This window comes from Colletes gigas, unplaced genomic scaffold (assembly GCF_013123115.1).
Source record: "Colletes gigas isolate AHSC1104 unplaced genomic scaffold, ASM1312311v1 Colletes_gigas_Sc00011, whole genome shotgun sequence".
Lineage (NCBI taxonomy): Eukaryota > Metazoa > Arthropoda > Insecta > Hymenoptera > Colletidae > Colletes > Colletes gigas.
This window is the reverse complement of record NW_025106640.1, coordinates 2,790,445-2,813,794: the sequence shown is the minus strand read 5'-3', so window position 1 is coordinate 2,813,794 and position 23,350 is coordinate 2,790,445. Positions and strand designations below refer to the sequence as shown.

At 42.2% G+C, this 23,350-nt stretch overlaps 1 protein-coding gene across 2 annotated transcripts in view; it reads left to right on the top strand.

Moving 5' to 3' along the window:
• Positions 1-23,350, top strand: part of LOC122398463 (zinc finger protein 395) — a 113,231-nt gene that overhangs the window by 74,202 nt on the left and 15,679 nt on the right. For both annotated transcript variants that reach the window (XM_043398317.1, XM_043398316.1), the window contains one exon: positions 5,441-5,512. In XM_043398317.1, coding sequence (XP_043254252.1) covers positions 5,441-5,512 — 72 coding nt within the window. The remainder of the gene's footprint in view (positions 1-5,440; positions 5,513-23,350) is intronic.

Sequence of the window (23,350 nt, the reverse complement as noted above, 5' to 3'; positions counted from 1 at the left end):
GCAGGTAGTCGGCCCATCCAAAGCGTCCGCAATACACCGTCCGAAAAAGCCGTACCGGCCAATCCGCGCAGGTGACGAAGAAATTGGGACGGTTTTCTGTCCCCGATTTCCTCGTGTTCCAATAACCGCCGCGTTTTCTGTTCCTGCGACGCACTAAGCCGGCGAATGAACTCATTTTTTAGCGTCGTGTACGGATCCGCGGCCGGGGGATTCATGATAATGTCTCTTACTTCCGCGGCGTGTCGCGCACTTAACGCGCCGAGAATGTACCCGAATTTCGTGGTCTCCGACGTTACATTGGATACCTCAAAACTTCTCTCTACCATTGAAAACCACATCTCCGGGTCTCCCGGACAAAACTCGGGTATCCGTACAGCGACGCGATCAACTGCCAACGGCACACCCGCGGATGTCCCTGCGTTAACGTTAGGGTCAGTCATTTTACCAGTCTTGGTCACAAAAGATTAATTTCACCGCACACACACACCGCGCCTACTATTTGTCAGACCGTGTCCTTTCCTTATGTCCTTAACACTATACACTTATTTCTCTACACTAACTAATATTGTCCGTATACAAAAAATGTCCAAATTTTCTTAAAAAAACTTTACTTGCGCGGCGAGACCACGTCGGGGTCACCAATGTGGGATCGGGAAGATAATGACTCCGCTCTGTTCCGTTCCGCACAATTTTATTGTTGCTGTCGTACAACGACGTGACTCGTGGTGCGGGTTACGCTCGACTCTCTGGTACGATCATCGCCACCGTACCAAGAGGCCTTCAAAAACAAAAGACGGTCAGAGACGACGACAACGGCTTTTCGGCTCACGCGGCTCTGGTCGTCTCGTGTGCAACCATCGTCTCGTGTGCAACCATACATTGTAGCGGCTTCGAACGGCTAAGGCGTATGTGGTGCCTTGGCCGCCACAGTACAATAAACTCGATCGATCGACGTTGCACAGTTTCAGTAAAAGAACTATGGAAGATTAAATTCCACACGTGCATATCTCGAAACAATTTTTTTATCTTCTGCATAAGTCAAGAGCTTAACTGTTCTTACTTCCTCCCAACTATAGATACGAAATGCACGAGCGTTGATCGAAATTAATTAAAATACCATTCGAAGGTTTGGTATTGGTAACCTGTACCAGTGCCCTCGTATTGTTAAATTTCAGTAAAATTCGGGACGGAACGGCCCGCGAACGGTCGTTGGTTTCAGCGATTCGGATACGGTATTATCTTCGGTGAAACTTCGTAGATCCTTCTGAAACCACGAAGGTTATCGCGACTCGCGGGCCAAGCTGGACGCGCAATTAAATCGCTCGCGAAGCGTGGCGAGCTTATCTCTCCGAACTTAGCTCCTTCCGCATCCGAGGCTTACAATTAATTAACGTCAACGAGACTGATAAAAGTGTTGGGTTGCGTAAGACACTGGCGCAACGCGCCCCGAGGATCTCACACGCAGCATGCATGTGATTCTTGGCCTCGATTCCGATCCCTAGGGCCACACGGAACGCCCTCGATACGCGCCTTCGAGTCTCTCTAAACGAGGGATCGACTACTTTTCAACGACACGGTCCCCATTGGGACATCGAGGTTTACGAGGGGGTCGCGTTAAGGTTCGTAAAGAGGGTCGCGTTAGGACAGATTCATAATGCATAGAAGGTTTTCACTTTTTGTTACGTCAATTACCGAGGATGGATAAATATTTTATGAGTGGATGATGTTGAAAGGATGAGGGGAAAGGTTTCAATTAGACTCCAATTGTGTAGATAGGGGGTCATCAATGTAGGACAGTAGTTCCTGAACTTGATCAGTCCTATTTCGAAACAGTGCTTGGGATCGAGACTCGTGAATATTAATTTTCCACCGTGCATTAGTCTAAATTACCATTGTCCAAGAATGTTTCCAAGGACGGTTGCCCGACAGTCGATGGATGATACTTTGATAGTTGATAGATGGTTTCTTAAGAGTCGTCTGATGGTTGCTGGAGGATTGCTTGACTGTTCCCTTGCCGGTCGTTGGACGATTCTTTGACAGTTGACGGATGATTGCCTGAAGGTTCTCTAACGGTTGCCTGATCAGTCGATAAATGATTCTTTGATAGATTACGCCCGACGATCGATGGACGGTTGCATTACAGATGATACGATGCGCGTTTAACGTTCGTTCTACGATTCTCTGATGATTCTCCGACTGTACATAGCTGATCTTTGACGGTTGATGCTTGATAATTGACAGTCAGTTGCTTGATGATAGTTTGACGATGCTCGACTGGTTGATAGACATGAGAATCAATGAGGATTCCTTGACAGTTGTTGGACGATTGCTTGATGATAATTTGACGAGTTTTTGAAGATGTTTGACGATTGCTAGACCTGAGAATCAATGAGGATTCCTCGACAGTTGGTAGACAATTGCTTGATGATAGTTTGACGAGTTTTTGAAGATGTTTGAGGATGTCTGACGATTGCTAGACCTGACAATCAATGAGGATTCCTCAACAGTAGTTGGACGATTGCTTGATGATAGTTGGACAAGTGTTTGATGATGTCTAACGGTTGCTAGACCTGAGAATCAATGAGGATTTCACGACAGTTGTTGGATGATTGCTTGATGATAGTTGGACAAGTGTTTGACGGTGTTTGACGATTGCTAGACCTGAGAATCAATGATGATTCCTGGACAATTGTTGGACGATTCCTTGATGATAGTTTGACAAGTATTTGACGATTGCTAGACCTGACAATCAATGAGGATTCCTCGACAGTTATTAGACAATTGCTTGATGATAGTTGAACAAATGTTTGACGGTGTTTGACGATTGCTGGACCTGAGAATCAATGAAGATTCCTCGACAGTTGTTGGACAATTGCTTGATGATTGTTTGACGAGTTTTTGAAGATGTTTGAGGATGTCTGACGATTGCTAGACCTGACAATCAATGAAACGGTTTCCTTCCAGTCAATGTATCACGACAATCGATGAACGCAACCGACGAGAGGTCTATTGACCGACGAACGGTGCTAGTCGTTAGATCAACCACCGTCGATCCAGATGTGGAGTGTTGATCGCGGTACCAAGAGTTTCGCCGCGTATCGCAACGACTCCGCAGTTATCTCGCCGGTATTGCACAGCATCTGTTTGCGTTGTATTTTACCCGTATCTCGAATGTTTACTAAACAGTTTCACCACGACGATATTTGTTATTATCGTTTCCCCGAAGCGCGTCCCTGTTTTGAGATTTTAGCAACGCGGAAACGGTGCACGAGCGTGCTCGGGGACGAGAATGATCGAGAAGGCGGAATCCTTGGAATTGAATTACTCGCGACTCCGCGACGGGGCTCGTTTTGGGGAGGAAAAAATTATTTCAGCCACCCGAAACGGTTTCGCGTACAACCGGGACGAGCGATAAACGATTTCGCGCCGGTTCTCCGCTCGTAAAAATTCAGAAGGCACGTTTCAAGGGGTAACGGTAACTCGTAATCGTCGGATCGCAAGGCGGAGTTCAGATCTAAATGAAAATCTAAACGCGAACCGGCGAGATTCTCGATCGTTGGAGCGTGGCAAGGCCACAACCGTTAACTTGGCGCGGAGCATTCGGAGGATTCCCGGATACCAGAAGGTTCTCTCTTTTCGACGTTGCGCGTAAACGACCGGAGACGTTTTGCAACGCCATCGATCCCGCTTGTAATCGGAATACGCGGACGGGAAGGAAATTACGGGGAAACGATCGATCGCGCAAGGTTTTGGCACGAGCCTCGTCCCTGACCGACGAGACACGCAGCAATAGTGACTCACGGGATCTGTCGCATCGTACGGAATAATAATAACTGGAAAACAAATTAAACACGATTTTTATCTTTTCACTTATTTATTCGTTTTATGGATCATGGAATTCCCAATCTCAAGATTCTTGTTAATTTTCGTGAATCATACGTGGAGCATGCACCCTTGGCTTCGATTCAATATACTCAAAATTTGCATAAATTTATTTTCGATCCAGCTTCGATATTTTATTTTGGCAATTTTCGGAGCGTACCAAACCAATCGTTTTATTTAAATTACATATTCTGTACGCTCGTCTATTTTTGTAAATTTTCGTATTGTGACCAGGTATTAAGAAACAGTCGTATTGACAAATTTAGAGCCTGTTGCGAGACCTCGAGTTTGTGGGTTAGGCTCCACCATGACTCTTAATTGATCTTCGTTTAAAATGGATTTGGGTCTCCCTCGAGGCTCGTTTTTCACGGTTTGGATCCCCGGAACGAAACTTTTCGAATCACCGTGAAATAGTTTTATCGTTAACGTTGTATACAAATATTCAACGAATTTAAACTAGAAACGATCGAGATGGCTTGCAAACGATACGAGATAATTTTATTATTTGGAAAATATATGATCGTTCAACTTATATATATAAAAGGAACAGTGAAGGATATTTATAATTTAACTAATTCGAGATCAAAAGAAACGACTTTTGTACATATACGACACTATAATAATAAGAAGAAAGTGTCTCGCGTTTGCTTTCGATATGATTCACTGGTTTAGCGTCGAATGTATTGTTACGAACGCGTTTATGAGATGGAAAATGATACAGGTCGTAAAAATGGTGGAAAGAGGCTAATGTACGATGGAATTTTAGACATAAAAGCGAACAGTGTTGTGCTTTTATAGTATTATATGAATGAAAAACAATGTTTCTTCTCGATGACGAGTCAAAAAGAGTTCCAAGAGTCAAAAAATAAAGTTCCTAAAAATTTGTAAGCATTCGTTCATCATAAATGTTGCAAACGACCACCAGTAGCAACTAAAATTGATATAATTAGAAATACAAAAAAATGCCTCTTGGACTTAGAGGTCAGTGACCTTTTTTTTATAAACAATGTTATTAAACATTGTGAACGACCACCAGTAGCAACTAAAAGGTCACTGACATCTAAGTCCAAGAGGCATTTTTTTGTATTTCTAATTCCATCAATTTTTAGATAAATTGTCCTTTCAAGTTTACAAAAATTACCAGAATCCTCCAAGATTTTTTTAGCGCCAATAGCAAATTTCTGGTTGCAAAAGTAAGATTCCTGCGTGTAAGTTTGAGGGGCCTTACGATCCGTGAATCCTTTGGAAGGGCGATAATAGGGTTGGTACATATCGATCGTCGATCACCTGGTGCTAAGACCCGCGCCAAGTCCACGGCGATGACATAAGTCGCGATCGAGCCAAGGATGTAAACACGCGCGCGGCGTTTTTCGGTATTTCGTAAGATGGCTAACAAGTTGAACCTTGGGGTATTATCGCCGTGCGCTAAACTTAGGAGCGCGTCGGTGTGCAAGTCGGCGGAAAAACGGTCCGACGGGGTCCGAAAATAGCTGAGCTGAGCCCCACGAGCGAAATAGGAAGGCCTGAGCTAATCCACGCTCCCCTTATGGTTTTTCAGATCCGAGCGAAAGTGAATCGAGACCCGATCGAGAACGGACCCACGAACTGCGCGACCTACGAGAGCGAACAGGTAAGCTCCGCGAACTTTTTCACGCGCCACTTTCGCCAGAATTCCGAAAGTTCAGAAAATATATTTTAAAAAACAACAGAGAGTGTGTACCCCTTTTGGATGACTCACGGCATGCTTGATTGTAAATCTGTCGTGACTTAAATCCAGGGAATTAACATTCTAAAATTTACGCCTAGGGATTTTGTTTCCCAAGAAAAAGTTGTTTTCCTCCAACGTATGGGAACTTTATTTTTACGAAAGTGAAAATTTCATCCTAATTTGTATGCTGAAAAGGTTGTCTTCGAGGTCTCCGACAGTTGCAAAGTGCTATAAAGAGTCTCCCCGAGTGACGCGTCTTTTAACCTTTTTCACAAAATCTGCATTTAATCCAAGAGCAATCTCCATCCGGTCTTCGTCGTAATATTAAAAATGCTGTTTACGCGTGCGACACGTTGATAATCTCTCAACACTGACTCAGTACACGGTAGAAATAGTAAATACGTAATTGATCGAATGATTCAGACTGTATCGAACCGAAGTAAATAGGAGTTGCGGAATTATTATCGTCTTCTATTATTTTACATTCTATGGTTTCTTATCTAACTCTAATCATTAATCATTATTAACAATTGACGCGTAATCGTGACTAACAAACGCAATTACTTTCGACAATAAAGAATGACTAACGACTAGGGAGATAGCAGACACGTAAACAACCTTCGTTTCAATTATTTAACGTAAAAATAGTTTTCGATCCGAAAGTTTGTAATCCTAACCTCGATGAGTGGAGCAACGCGTAGATCGTAAAAATACAAGATGGCGGTCGCCGGGCGCAGCTCGATGAACTTCGTCCGTGGCTGTTCGACCGTGACCACGTTCGGAGACAATTATTCGAATGGACTCCGGCTCGAGCTCGCACGAAAAACCCTCGACTTTCGAATGCTCGGTTCTTTCCCGAGGCCAAGTTTAAATGCCAAGTAGCATCCCGGGGATCGCGAGGAACATTCGTAACCCAGTTAGCCCGAAGGTTCCTCCTACTTTCACCGACCGCGAAGTCTCGTTCGGTCTCATTCATCTCGGTGGAACGGCGACCTGGTCAAAGTACCGTTCGAATTCTTCGCGCGGCGTCCGCCATTGCGTCGAGCTGGCAACCGGGTTGCGCGTGCAACAAGCTCCAGGTGGCGGTACATAATTTTCGACGTTCCGGGCGACCACTTTCACTGGCTCCGCGAGAGTATCCGCGCACCTGACCCAATTGACAGAGTCGAAGATATCCGCCCGGTAGGCGATCAAGGTCGTTCGAGAGCTCCCTATCGCGCCGACAGGTGAAAGAATCGACCAGGGGAGAACGATTCGCGAAACGACCGTTCCTAACCTCTCGCTGTCGTTGAATCCGCTCGCGCCGCCATTACTGCAGCCGTAGTCGTAACGATCAATTAGAATCTATCGAAAGCTATCGACAGAACCCTAGAAAGTGTGGAGAGTTTTCTCAAAAACAGGAAACATTATCGGTAGCAGAAGGAGTAAAATAAATGACAGCCACAGGTTAGCGATAATATATGTATTCAGATGTTACCGACTCGGTGTGTCTAGATCGAGTCTGGGCTCGTGTCCCTTATCTCGTTCTCTGAAACGAAACACCGACGGCTTCTCGAAGTTTCGCCACCGTTCCAGAGTTCGGCCCAATTACAAAGGTGTCGCTAGTATTTGCTGAGGTCAGCTCAAACCAAGGGGCACACGAGTGTCGAAACGACGTGAGTTTTTATATTTTTGCTTATCTTACAATTGAAAATAACCAAAAAGGACATAGAAACGTCGAGTATTGTCTGTCCTTCGTGGTTTTCAATTGTAAGACAAGGAAGAACACAGAAACGTACATACGTCGTTTCGACGCTCGTGTAACCCTAACCTCAAATTCGCAGAATCCTGCATAAATAAAGAGTTCGTGAAAATTCGAACAGAGGGATCACTGGTTGCGTAGCATCGTCTGTCTGCTTTCCTTCTCGACTTTATCTCGAAATCGTCCGCCTTAATCGCCAGGCGATAACGTTAATGTCGTTGATAGCGTTGCTGCGACATTGACGTTATCGCGACACGTTAGACAACGATCTACGATTTCGACGAAATTCGTCTGCGTCGGTCGTTCGCGCAACCGGAAGCGGAAACGGTTCAAGGTCCCCTTCTCGTTCTGCAATGGTGTCGATTAGCGATGATTTTACACCGGGGTTGATTCGATCCGTGACACTTTGTACGGACGATTTTCTCGTTTTGTCAAGGTTATTGACATTATTCGCTCGGATTGATATAGTTTTGCAAAGAATGCTTTCGCCAAAGTGCACGAGAATCTGGAATATTTTCTAGACGCGTAAATGAAAAGTCATCGTTTCGTTCATAAATTCCAGATTTTCATTTAAAAAGTGTACCATCGTACCGTTACTTTTTGACGAAGTCGAGCTATAATCCTATTATTTACGGCTGTTCCCTTCTAGCAGGGGTTATAGATTTTTATTTTACGATGATTCATACGTCGAGTTGCTACGATAATTATATGGCTGCGCCGTACTAGTACGATCGGTTTGTAAAGCAACTCCGCTCGCTTTTCAATTATTGTTCAAACTGACGTATCAACGATAGTTGTACAAATTACATAATACACACTACCACAAACTACTAGTAATTATAAATTACCGCAAGAGCTAACCTTATATTATTAGTGTTTATTGATGGATCTAGTTTTTTTTAGCGAATCTGTCGAAAGCGTTTTGAAGTAAACGTATAATTGAATGCTGACTAAGACTATTCATTGCGGCTAGTCAAGTATTTTTCCAAATGGGTGGTTGGAATGAACAATTAAATTGCAGGTTATACGAATTGTAATTTATCTCCTTCCTTCCCTACGTATTCTTTTATGTACAATGTGTCATCCGGGCTTTCCGTCATTCGTGGACAGGAAAATGGGTTTTGTTTATCGACACGGAAAGATGTCGCGCGGGCCTAGCGCAAGTAGACTGCGGTCGCCATCTTGGTAGCTTTTTACGTCGTACGTAATCCTCGTAAACGTACTCATCAAAACACGCTGTTGTTTTGTGATTTTCCATTATGCGAATGACACAGTGTAACCGACACCAATTTATTGTTTTGCTAATCCGTTGTTGGTGTAAACCATTCCTCTGAACACTCGTGAACACTATGTTAATCGCATACTACGAATTCTGCGTCGTCTCTAATTCTACTTAAACCATTATAATTCAATACAATATAGCTGCTCGTTCGAAATACCAGTTTCAGTGTTGGTAGAAATTTTTTTAAAATTAGTTCATTTATTAGTCCATATAAATTAGGTTTATTGCAAATAACTTTAATTATTAAGCTTGAACGTGTTCATTGAAAAAGCTTATTCGGAAATCGATAGGACCAAATATTCCAAATTTGCAAATGTGTTCAAAAATAATTTTCGACCGTTGCTTGGTCGTTAATTAATTAACTAGCGTGATTGCTCTTTTGTCTATTAGCAAAAATCTGCAGGTGCGCAAGCTGTCTGTCTTCCAAAACGAGAGACGAGTTGGCTTGACGTAAAAATAGACGTATCTGGCATGTTTCACAGTCAAGGAAGTGGCCTTGAGCGACCAATTGAGTCCGATACGAACGCAGTGGACTGCATTTCCTTATGTCTATCTTGGTAGTTGTGTGTCAGAAAGGAATGTAGCTTCGACGTCAGCCGATAGATTCAGTCATATGTAGTCCTTAGCACGTGCGCTGCTGTAACTCAATTTTACCAATGAAACCGTTGCTTCGATACTACCATCCCTCTTAACGTTCTCCTTATCATCGAGGGGTACTCGATCGACCCAAATACTATTGCATGCAAGGCCATTTTCTATTTGGCTAGAGTCTATAATACTCCAACAACTCTACCAGGAACACTGCAGGAACGAGCTAATCCATTAGAACCTGGGACAGGTTGTAATGTCATCTCTATACGTCAAGAACGATTTTCTGCTCCCCCTGTCGTGTGTTCCTCGAAAAGAAGCCGCTTATTCTTGGCGAGAGCCTTCGACGGCCAGCTTTCGGAGCCGCGTGCATTCTGATAGATATAGTGGACGGTCTCATTAACATTCCTCCGCGTTCGTGTAATCTGAAATGCGCGTTGGCATACTGGTGTTCGCTCCTACGCGTTTCTGTTTTTTTCTTTCTCTTTCTGGAACGTTATGCAGCGCAGGGGGCTGCGTCTGCGCAGAACGGAACGCCAGCTCGACGCACGCCTCCGCATGGACCTAGATCTCGAGCCGCGAGAACCGGCGCCGGCGTTGCACCGCGTCGCAGTGCACACCGCGTGACGTCATCGGTGGCACGTGCCCCTCCCCTTGCCCGCCAGCCGCGCCGCGCGCACCGCGGAGCAAAACGTTCGCTGGTACCGGCGGGGACCGGCGGGACGCGGACGGGGATCGTCAGCGGCATCGCGGAGCCGGGGTACGGGGGAGGGAGGGGGGCAGTAAGGTCACCGTGGCCCTGACTGCACGCGCGCGAAACAATATCCGTGTGCAAGCATCGGTGGCCGCCGCGCGAGCGCGCAGAACGACAGCGAATAGACCGCCGCGCGTGGAAGATTTATTTCTAGTTCCGCGATCTCTCTTTCCACTCTTTCTAGCCAACATTTCGCGAGCCTCGAGCCGGCACGAATTCGAAACGCGAGAGAACCTTGACCATCGCCACTCGACAGCCTCCCCCTTTTTACACGAGGATGCATTGTTCCGAGCGCTGAAAAGACGCGGCGCGCGTGGCGGACACGAGGCGCGCGACCGCGCTGGAACCAGGGTCGCAGTTTTGCACGAGCGATCGATAACCGGATAAGATCGAAAGGACGCGGGGAATTTGGGAAGGATAACTATGCAATTTAATATATCGACCAATTTGCATTCTTTTCAACGAGACAGTATTTGATTAGAAACACGACATATCAAGATATACGGATGGATTCTGGCCCCTTTGTAGGTCGGAAAAGCCCACTTGCAACATCGTAAAAACTTTGTTTATCTCATCGAATTAAATTAGATCGGAGTTTTTAGGACTTTGTAGACTGATGCCATTGTTTACTCCACAGATGCTGTTTGTGTAATTAAAAAACACTCCGAAGGTTAGCCTTCTTTAACTAATTCCGATTACGAGACAACGTGCTATGCACGAATTCTTATTGCGTATTCTAATTTGCAAATGTTACATCGCCGTCCATTAGAACTTGTCAGCCGCAAACCAGTTTGTCTGCAACGAAGTGTTTACTGTATGAAATCTACATCTTATTTGCCGTTCAATATTTATAATCTGTGTTCGAAGAAAACGGAGAATTTTGGTTGTTGGAAAACGCGACATCTCGTATTATCTCGTTTTTTCCAGGAACCGTTGGCAAATTGTTTGTTAGCTGTTCTTTGCATTTACACATGATCGTCCTTGTTCGATCGCGCCAGCTATAAACAACTAACGCGCGTGCAGGGCGCGGCTGACTTAATCGCGTTAGGCGATAGAACGCTGCATCGTAATTGTTTGTTTTTAAAAGATGAAACGAACCAGGAAGGTTTGGTTTTCGTCTCCCCGATTCAAAAATGGTTCTTCAAGTGTTCGCGTGCAATTTTCAATTTTTAAAAAGGAAAATTATTATTAATATTTTGGAGAAATGCTCTCGTAATTAGCCAGTTCTAACAATAAAGGAGTGACTGTTATTATTTTTTTTTTGTATTCCTGGAGGACTACTGTGTCTATTGAAAATAAAGGCAATTTTCAAGAATTTTTTCGTATTTCGGCGTAATTGTGAAACTTTTTCCGATAAATGTTTAATGCTTTCGAAAGTACGTTTCTTGAAGTACTTGTAAAAATTTCGTACAAAAATATTGATTATTATAGCCATAATGGGAATCAGAGTGAGAGGCCTTCAGAAATTGATTAGAATTGGCCGGAATTTTACTTTAATATTTTTGAGGGTCATAAAAGAGACAAAACAAAAATTTCGATTTTCTCAATCCGTCACAGTAATCTCCCCCCTTAATACGGGGTTAATAATATACTGAAACGCAAGCTAACGATTGTATCGTGCAAGGGCAACGTTAAAAGTCTTGGATAGCCATAATGACGCTATTTCCTGGTTAGAATTCGTTGAACACCGCAAGTACACTTTAACGGCCGAGATCTTTATTACATTGATGCTATTAATAGATCGTTGGGGGCCAAATTAAGCATTCGAGGCCGCAAGAAGTTTCGGTACCCAGGAAATGAGCCGTTAGCATTACCGCCGTCTAGTCGCGAACCGGGATTTTCGGTAGCCCCAGACGCTCGACCCGATCGCGTGCCATTTTTGCCATTAACCTTCGCCAGGAGCTGCCTCCAAAAATTCCAAACACGAGCAAATCTCTTCCAAACCATTGCACGTTCGACGAGATAACGCTGACGCTGCACGTTCGCCTCCGTATATGTATAAGGACGTCCAATCTGATATAACGACCGTTAACTTTAAAGGTAAACACAGAGCCAGCGAACAGTCGGGAATCTTTTGAACCGACATTGAGACTTTTGAACGAGACACCAAACTCATTCAAACCGTACAGATTTATGTGCTTCCGCTATGGCTCCTGTTAACCAACGCGTCACGATTCATTCAACCCATTTGAGCCGGTCTTGTGTCGTTAATTTGATTAAGACATTCCCGTTCGTACGTCGTCGCGACGGCGCGTACCGCGATTTACGACCGCGCGAAATTCGTTGGAATTATGGCGCGCGATTAGAAATCTGAACGTTGATATCTTGTGCGCGAGACTGGCTCGGGTTTTACCCGCGTAACTGCTAAAACACATCAGAGGTGACGAGAACGAAGGGTTTAAGATTTGATGCAACGTTGATTTGTATCTCTGATATTAATGAAAACAACAGAAGAAACTATTTCGTAAATAGTAACCAACGTTAGGCAAAAATGAATGGAAAGAATTCATGAGAAACAAGTTTCTTTTCATTTACAGTTACCATTACAGCGTGCAAATACGAGTAACTGTATATCCGTAGATTTCGAACGCGAATATTTTTAGAGAAGAACTTTCTCCGAGAGATTCGTAATTGAAGCACTATATCAATGCCAGGCTCGTATCCGCGAACATGGAGGACATTTTGAAACGAACAATTTGAGGATAGTGATATATGGCACCAGCTACCGACGACATTAACTATCAGACGCACCGAATCGTTCCAAGCAAATACGACCCGAATACGCAGATAAGATTAAACACGATCTTACATATTCTGCAATAGAAAATCCATCGTTACTTGTGCGACGTTTTTCGTTAAACATTTGCTCGTTGCTTTGTGGGAGGGGGAAGAAAGGTGTTCGTTTTGTCTTATTTCCACTCGCAGAATGTATAGGAAAACTCCGGATATCCTGTATGGCCGGTGAGAACATAACGAGAGTCAATAATCGTGTATGGCGGAGCTATTGATATTCTCTATCCTGGAAAACTCCATGCGTCGAAGCGTGAGTAGAACTTTCCAGCGGGCATAATACTTTCAAGTGCTATACCAAGAGCCATCGCGAATAAGTGGGATCTACGACTCGTTTAATAAATCAGCGATCTACCCGGTGAAACTAAATGGAAAGTATTAAACGATACGGATAACAAACGAACTGTACGACAAAGTTTTTGACGCCCCGGCTGCTACGGCCAATTAGACGCCGTTTTAATCTCTCCGGACGAGGATTAATTATTTCGCGCTTCCTCGATGCACTCGTTCAGCAAGAAAAAAAACGCAGTGTAAACTTTAGTTTCCAAACTAAGTTTAATAATTCCATGTTTGGCTTCGTCCACGCGACGACCTCCATCTTTTTACGACCGGGCGATATAGTCTGGCAAGGCTTTCGACGAAGTTCTTAAAACTTCCGCGGTTGCGTTTACACGGCAATTTACACGGCCACCGAGAATTTCCATCGACGACACGGGCACTGCTTGACAAATTTTTCTATACTCAACTTGGACGCTTTAGCCATTCGAATGGACTTACGATTGGAAAATTATGTAATTTTATTAACAAATCGAACGTCAAGGATAACACTTTTTCATTCGAGGCTTCGTTTCTGAGATAATTGAATTTTTTTTAAATTTCTAATTTTCAAATAGAAAAACACTATACTGTAAATTTTTATCAACGACCATCTCAAATTTCTGCCTCAGACGCCATGATATTGGGTAGTCGATCGAGCGCTTGCGAGAGAAACGGTCCCTCTGGTGGCAAATACGGGAGATAGAAACATCAACCTCGCGACAGTGGCCCAAAAATTAATTTACAGCGATATATTTTATTTGGTCGAACGATAAAATATATTTTTGCGTTTGGATTAATTTTACAGCGATATATTTTATTGTCCTGTGTGCAATTTATAATGTTTAAGATCCACGATTCTCTGGATTGAAATTTCGCGTCATCTGTAAATCGCGAAGTGGTCGTTCCGAGTGGAATAATTTCCCAACTCCGAACCTCGGGAGGCATAACACTAGCGTTGCGTTTCATCGTTACTGGAAAATCTCTAGGAACTCGCGTTACGTTAGTTGGCTGCCAATCAATTACGTAAATCTACATATCATTTGCGTAATTCGTACAAAAGGAGAATACATAACAACCAGTGTCGGTTTGCCGTTTCTACCGTGTGTCTGCCATTAACAGTCTCCGAGGACAGATGTCCTGAGGGTTGTCGATCTTCCAGACCGTTCGAGCGTTTCAATTCTTTGAAGCATTGCGCTGATATGTCGCCCCGTTAACAGCAGAATTGTCGTGATTGAAATCGATCATGGAAATTAAATTATCGCAATAGAAATCTAAATTTCCATTACGTAAAATTAAATTAATAAATTGATATTATACAAAATTATTTTAAATTAATATATACACATTTTACTACCGGACTTTCTCACAATATTATTAATAGTTTCTTTAACATTGATGGACACAAACCACTGTGACGGATTGAGGACGTATCGTCACTTTGTCACTTTAACTAACCAAATTTAACCTGTCGAATCCACCCCCGTTGTTCTAGAATTTTTTCCCCCCGATTGACAATTTAACCCCTTGGCGTACGATTTAATTTCAAATCATTTTTCAAACGTATACTATTTAATTTAAAGAGAACAGTTTCCAACAAATTTTTCGAGACCTCTCACTCTGATTCCCATTAAGGCTATAATAATCAATATTTTTATACGAAATTTTTACACGAAGTACTTCAAGAGATGTACTTTCCAAAACATTAAAGATTCATCAGAAAAAGTTTCATAGATATGGGTAAAAAATTCTTGAAAATTGCCTTTATTTTCAGCCGACAGAGTGATTTCATCCCTTAAGTTAGAAAGTAAGAAACTTCAATATTTCTATTTCTGGGGGATTCTCGAAATGTCTAATTGTTTCTCGGCGTTTCCCACTTTCGATTATCGAGTAAAATTAAAAATTAATTGGAAGACAATTCGTGGAAATTAGGAAATGTTTCCGCGGGGCGTCCCTCGTCAGACACGGATGCGGATGTCTCGATTCATTGCCAACGACGTACATACATAAGCGTTGCTCCTCGAGCTCTGGGACGTCGGGTCGTATTGTGACACGTCCGTCTGTCTTACGTAATAACATTGCGTAAACTTGACGTTCACCGTAATGTCTGTCGTACGTATTTCCGTGCGCTCGGCAACAACGGCGACGAGGGATCAGCTTCGATGCAGCGGTGTAATTATGCGTTCCAATTCTTCCGTTTTTCCTTTCTTCGTTACGCTGGCTATCGGTGCTCCTCGAAATTTTCAACGATTTAACGAATTACTTACATAAAATAATTTTTAAATACACACTCGTTAGAATTATACATGATGTTTAGCCACCCCTGGGAAAAATTTTAACAGGAGATTCTAGGGGCCAAAATAAGATAAAAATCAAGAATATCAATTTTTTGATTGAAGCTTCGTTAAAAAGTTATTAACATTTAAAGTTCCAATCGTAATGAATTTTTTTCTCGAAAATGAGCAGGAATTCGGGGGTATGTGTAATGACCAAAAATGATTGTAATTAACCCCCGTAAACGAAAATAATTTTTCCAAAACGATTTGAAATTTTTTTTTCCGTCGTAAAATTTCACACCTCGAATTTTTTTTCTAGAAAGTGGGTAGGATTTCGGGGGTATATCTAATCACCAAAAATGATTGCAATTGACCCCCGCAACCGAAAATAATTTTTCCAAAACGATTTAAAATTTTTTTTTTTCCGTATTAAATTTCACATCTCGAATTTTTTTCTCGAAAGTGCCTAGGATTTTGATGGTATGTGTAATGACTAAAACTGATTATAATTGATCCTTGCAGCCGAAAATAATTTTTTTATAACGATTTGAAAAATTTTTTTTATCGAAAAATTTCTGCACCTACCCGATTTTTTTTCTCGAAAATGGGTAGGATTTCGGAGGTATGTGTATTCACCAAAAATGATTGTAATGGCCCCCCGCAACCGAAAATAATTTTTCCGGAACGATTTGAAATTTTTGAATTTAATTGTTAATAACTTTTTAACGAAGCTTCAGTCAAGAAAGTGATATTCTTGATTTTCGTCTTATTTTGACTTCTAGAATCTCCCATTAAAGTTTATGATAATTATAGTTCGTCTCATTCACTGCTAGATTTGTCTTTGAAATAATTTTAAACGAGAATGCATACTATTAACGAAAGTGAAATCGTGAAATCGGTACAGTGAGAAATTCGATATCCTCGTATTTTATTCTATTATACGTTTCAATTCTGTTATTTTTTTTTTTTAGCCGACTAGAACTTTCTTAAAAACAGTTTTTAAGTCGCATTTATTTAACGCTGTTCCGCAGACCTAACTCAATACAATGCTGTGTTGGTAATTCAAACGTCTGGTAATTTACTGAATTCAATGGAGTCATACATTCTAATTCTGCCTTCCTTCGTTCTTTCGACATGACAGCACCATGCATTGAATACTGTTCTCTTTTTTTTTTTCACAGAAAATTGTAGTGCAAATACCATTTTCCTTTTGCACGGAAAATAATTGTCTCGTAATTTATGCGATCCGATAGAAGCGCTGTAATTAGAACTGCATTACCAGCGAACACGTTCGAAATTCACGTTTTTCTATCAAATTTTTTTTTTTTAATAACTTATTACCTTTGCAAATAAGCGTCTCATAATTTGTATAATTTAATCAGCTTCATGTAAATACACCGTACTATCAATGAACATATCTAGTAATTTATATTTACTGAATTTTGAACATTCTAATAACTACCTCGTAATTTATACGATCCAGTAGTAGCACTTCGAAACCATCGTATCGGTAATGAAGACATTTTCTAACTCGAACACGCACTTTATTCAATGGAATGGTTTGCAAATTGCTTCATCGACGGTGCAGAAATTCCTCGGAAACAATTGGAATCTATGACGCAGTAATTTTTCCATAACGAGCTTGCTTAGAAGATTATTAAATATTCGACGATTTCGCAAGCAGTTCGCTGTTTACATCTACTCAACAACGTTGCATTTTTATAATTAACACAATCGCGTATTAATTTACTCCAGAACTAAACTACAGAATTGTTTAATATATGCTAAATCATCGCGTTCGATATTTTTCTCGACGAACTTTGCCACGAGCGTTGTAATTATTTTGCACGCGTTTCGAGCAGAGGTTCGCGGAAACGAACGCGGATATTTCTAACGGCGCGCTATCAATTCACCGAGTTACGCACAAAATGATTCCATTGGCAACACACGCGCGGAACAGCATGACATAAGTCGGTGGCCATGACACCGACATTGCGAGCGTAGGAAACGCGTTCGATCTTCTTTGTTTTGATACTTACGCGGCACGATAAAACCATCCGATTCCCTGTTGCGCTGCTCGATCATCGTTTGAAAATCTAAGCACGTAGGGGGCGCTGATGCGCATTCTTAAGTACCATTCGAACGACTTTGCCGCACTAGATTCTCAAATATCGTTCCTGTTCGCCATAATCGTCGATCGCCTTACGGGGGACGTACGACTATATTTACGTTAGGTGTTATGAGACCATTTCCAGATGCACAGCGTCTCATTAAAATTTACGTATTTCGGATACCATTCACACGCACACAGAAGATGTTTAACTACAGTTACGGGGAGGAAAATACAAATATATTTTTAGACCTTTTACACGATTTCAAGTTTCTGTACAATTTATAGTTAGCAGTTTATTTATAAAAACTCGTAGAATGTAATATATATACTTTCTCATGATTTCATAATATCACTGTCAGCTCGACTCGTACTCAATGGCCAATGCTCGAATGCAACGATCGATCTAAAATTAAAACATTGTCTCGATCCAACTATCGAACGACGCGAAGCTCGACTCGTTTCGAGATTTTTGACGTCAAGATTTTACGTTTGGTTGCAACATGTCTAGAGTATTCTTCTCGAAAATAGATTAACAAAATGGTAGATGAAGATTCGATTCCTCTCCATGGCTACGAATTCTTCAGAAAAAATAAAATACATCGTCGTCGTACGATATATTACGAAAATAATAAATTAGTCGCTTTGTTTCTGTCTTAATGAATATTCATAGGTGAAAATACGACTCTTTTTATCGAATGGACGCTCGAAAGTGACAAGTATTCACACGATGGGGCTGACGACGTACAAGAATGACATTTGTACCTATGAATATTCAACGTATGACGATTTTCGCTTGTAATTTATGTCGAAAATCGTGATTAATTGCACGTAACGCGCGAATGTTTCTTAAATGATTCCTCGAGACGCATTAAAAAGGCACGTTTCCACTTTTGGTCCTCTCCTTGATCGCGCCAGTTACGATTCAGCCTTTGACTTGTTCGACGCGCCAAGAAACAATCACCAAAGTGCGTTTTATTGTTTTATTGTCTCGAAAGTACGTTTGAGAAATTACTCGTAGCGCGTCTGAGAGACATACGTGGACCTGTACTACTGAAAGAAGACAAACGTCTAGAATATCCCAAAGTCGATTCCGTCTTCAGAGACAAACAAGTAGTTGTAAGTTAAATAAAAAAAAATCAATAAATTCTGACGGTGCGTTATTCAGGTGGACAATGAACCATCGATGATCTGTATTTTTAGAAGAGAGAAGCGAGCTATGAATAATCTAGAAACACGTGGAGTCACCCCAGGAGTCCTAGAGGGTTAAATTGCTCGACAAAAGGGGTTGTATCTTCCATTGGACGTATGTTCCAACTTTTCCTGCCATTTTAATCTTCTGCTTCTTCGGCGACATAAACATTTAACATAAAAAATTGGGACCCAATCGTTAATATTGTAAAAAGATTGTTTAGTAGTTTGGAAGGTACTATAATAATGCACATTGCAAAAATCAAATTAAAAACACAAATTTTCGGTAAATGGCACATGTTTGAGAAAATGCACCGAAAATTGCATTAAACTTCTGGCATTATTTTCCACAACAAATTGGTAAATTCAGTAAAAGTTATGGTGTTAAAATCTACGTTCCTTTGTTAACATTTTGTGATATAAGAATTTATAAAACGTGGACTTCAGTTTTTTTATTTTTGCCCATTGCTGGACACACTGAAGAGCCAAAAGTGACAAATGCTGTACATAGTCTGATTGGATCGTTCCCATCGGGTCAGTTCGTGTCCAATCGTCCGCCAGACCCTGTCTCGAGAATTCGTATATAGTATCTTCCTATAAATAGGTCCTTGGTGCCCGGCGAGGACCGCGAAGACTCGGTGCGGAATCGATCGCAGAAAAGTCCGCGGGATCTCTCGATTTGTCGTTGCCAAGTTGGCTTGGTCGGGCCTCTCGCCTTCGGGATCGCAGTCACGGACGGATGGAATGCAAACGGGGATAGACAATGCGTGCAAGTTCTTCAGAAGGCCGGGAGATGTATATTCATTAAGCATCTCCTTGGAAACTATAGGCTACGTCGACCTTGTAAGGTTTGACGCTGCGGCTAATGAGCGAGGAGAAGGCAGGGAGCCGGGGCGGTCGCGCGCGATCGGCCATTACGAAACTGGTACCTGCCCGGAAGGAATGAAAACTCCGCGAGCGTGACGTTATTTTCCATCGTGCAATTCATTTCAATTTGACGTGCACCGAGCAACGAGAGAGTGCGCTCGCGAGCGCGAAACCCGACACGTTTGGCTCGGCCCGTGATTGATCGTCGAACATTTTGTTTGCCCGCGGGGTCCGATCATCCGCGGATCCACACCACTTGAAACGGTCCTTCCCCCTCCCTTGTCGAGAGTAATTACCCGTCTGACCGCGTGTATTCCGCCCCGTGGAAGAAACCGTTTTCCCCATTGCCAATTAATCGCACCGGATAACGAGAATCAAGGTTTCCGCGACTGCCCTTGACGCAAGACTGATTTATTGAACCAGAATTGATAAAACTGCGGACGCTATACCGTGGACGAAAAATTATTTTCGGTAGCGGGGGTCGATTACGATCATTTTTGGCGAATAGACGTAGCAACGAAATCCTATGCAATTTCAAGAAAAAAATTCGAGTAGGTGTGAAATTTTTTGGCAAAATTGAAAAATTTCAAATCATTCTGAAAAAAATATTTTTAGCTAGAGACGTCAATTATGATCATTTTTGGTGATTAGACATACCCCCGAATTCCTACCCACTTTCAAGAAAAAAATTCGGGCAGTTGTGAAATTTTTCGATAAAATTAAAAAATTTCAAATCATTCTGAAAAAATTATTTTTAGCTAAGGGCGTCAATTACGATCATTTTTGGTAATTAGACATAATCCCGAATTCCTACGCATTTTCGAGAAAAAAATTCAGGAAGGTGTGAAATTTTTGACAAAATTGGAAAAAATTTAAAATCATTCTGAAAAAATTATTTTTAACTAGGGACGTCAATTACGATAATTTTTTGTGAACAGACATAGCTCCGAAATCCTACCCACTTTCAAGAAAAAAATTCGAGTAAGAGTGAAATTTTTCGACAAAATTAAAAAATTTCAAATCATTCTAAAAAAATTATTTTTAGTTGCAGGGGTCAATTACAATCATTTTTGGTGAATAGACACACCCTCGAAATCCTACGCATTTTCGAGAAAAAAATTCAGGAAGGTGTGAAATTTTTCGACAAAATTAAAAAATTTCTAATCGTTTTAAAAAAATTATTTTTAGCTAGGGGCGTCAATTACAATCATTTTTGGTGAATAGACACATCCCCGAAATCCTACGCATTTTCATGAAAAAAAATTCTTTTTTGAAAATATAATGTGAGGTTAGAAATTTCATGCGTATGGTTTAAAACATCGTAACTTCTGAACGAATTGGAGGATCCTAAAGTTTCAAAATGCAAAAAATGCGTACTAATGATGAAGACACATTCGACGACGCGTTAGTTAGCGAACATAGAAGTGGTTAGCATACGACAATGCGTTAAATGGCTTTGATACACGTGATGTAATATGCCGTCCGTGAAAAATATAGTAATGCGCGCGAACAGATGGCGGCTTTGTCGAGTGTGCGCGCGCTCGATAAATTCAAAGTAAATTTTCGCCGTGTCGAACAAAAATTTACCATGCAATTCCCGTCATTTTTTGAATTGAAAAATCACCCTCCTCTCTGTACAACGAACGATGGTTCGCAGTGTACATTTCTTTCTCGGCCATAAACTATAGTAGTTTATTAGATACACGTTTTCGAGGAATCTGCCGTGCCTTCGAAAACGCGAAAACAACATATGCAAGAACGGACGAGTAACGGTGAACTTAGTAATTACCATTAACAAGTTCGACAAGATGTCTTCCCATTTGCAATTTCTTACTGACGTTAAAACTGCACGTTACGCAACCGATTGCGACATGACGAATTAGGTTAATTTTTTGAAAGGATATAATTAGCCATCTTGCAACTGGATGGACGAGAATTGACATGCTCGTAATTAGTTTCAGAGCAGAGACTAGAATCATGACTCGTTCGATTCAAATATAACCTCTAAAATTTTCCTCCACCTTCGTCTTTTACTATATCCTCTATATTATTTTCGTCGTTAAGTTTTCGCTTGATTATCCGACAACTAGGTTACCGGAGTTAACTCGACCGTTAAGTGGTTAATAGATCACTACATTTGTTCCACCCACTATACTCGCCGTGCAAAACTTCCAATAAATTAACATCGTAAAGAAAAGAAAAGAAAACAATTCCTTGAATTTAGCGATACTGTTACATTTATCGTTGTACGAATTTAATTCGAGTAAAATGTAATCGTCGAGGACTGTCCGTCGCTCCGGAAGGGTTGCGCGAAATTGTAATTCGATTTGCAAACACCAGCGCTCGAAGAGGGGGGCAGAGTATGATGGACGGTGTCATGGACGGTTGGACGCGGCCCGATTACCTAACGAGGGCCCCATCGTGGCACACCGGGCCCCGAGAATGGGTCTCCGTTTCGCAGGGGGGCCTCGTTAGACGTTTTCTGTCGGCGGGAGAGGAGTCAAGGCCGCGCAGTCGCGAATTTCAGCTGGTTGCCGAACAGCTGCTCGCGGTGGGGATGAGATACGGTTCTACCGCGATGCGCCACGCGTTGGCCCAGGTCACGGCTGATCTTTTTTACGCGCGCCGAATTTTACGCGTCGAGCACGCCCGGGCTTCCACTGAGAGACGCGTCCCGTCGCTATGACCAAAAAATAATTGAAATTTTTTTTTCGCGAGACGATAATCCACGGTGAAAATACTGCACTCTCGTATACAACGTTCTCGATGACCAGGTTCGTCGCTATTTTGAGAAAAATTGAATGCGTAACAACGTTCTATTATTATAAATAGGAGAATCGAGTTAAAAGGAGCAACTCTCGTATGGATGATTATTTGTTAAATTTATATTCTTTTGTGCCGCACAAATAACGTACGAGCGTTATATAAATATAACGAATACATCTGAATTTAGATATCCTCTGTACGGATGTATTCGCGTGGAGAACGTTTTGCTGCACGATTGTAATATAAGTTCGTTCGATGTAGTATGTTTATTTATTTATTTTGACAAGTAAAATTGTCGAATTCTGTATTCGTTGCGAAATCGTTCCGTTTTTCACCGGCGACGCGCGCGGATCGCGCGAGCGCAGGCGCGATATCGACCGTTCGTGGACTCCACCTTGACCTCCAATGGCGAAGGCGGCACCGAACAATTAAAGCTCTTAAGGGCCTTGGCTCGTTCGAATCGATCCGCCTCATTAACGCCGTGATCGTTGGGGGACGAAGCTTTTCCATGCTGCTGGCTGATTCGCACCTGTCCCGCGAATCACGAGCACCGGCGTCCTATGAGAATCATCTCGCTCGTTTGGTCATTCGATAAAGGCTCGGGACCTCGCCAGCTAAGCCTGGCTCTCGCAGCTTCTGCGAGTTCGTCCACGAGGAAAACGTTCCGTGCAGAGACGGGCTGAATTTTTCTGCTAATAATACACGAACGTATGAAAGCAATACGATTAATAATACGAGAGCCACGTAATAAAGTCTAATTAAGTAGTACACCATTCGCAGAATTGTAAGTTGACATCCTCGTCGTCGATTTAAAACGTCTATTTGATAATTATTTCGGCATACGCAATCTCTGTCTATGCGTTAACACCCCAGTCGGGTGCAGTCGGGAGTTTCCGTGAGACGAGGATTACGTGCACCGGTGTCCGATAGGTGGCGACAGTGTCGAGCAAATGGCCGACTGACGGTGTTCGCGGGCAAAGTTCTTTCAGCGATTACATTCTGTTCGAAAAGAATCTTTCTTTTGTGTACTCTGCGATTCAGCCAACAGTCGTGGAAGTAGATACAATAGGGTGGGCACAC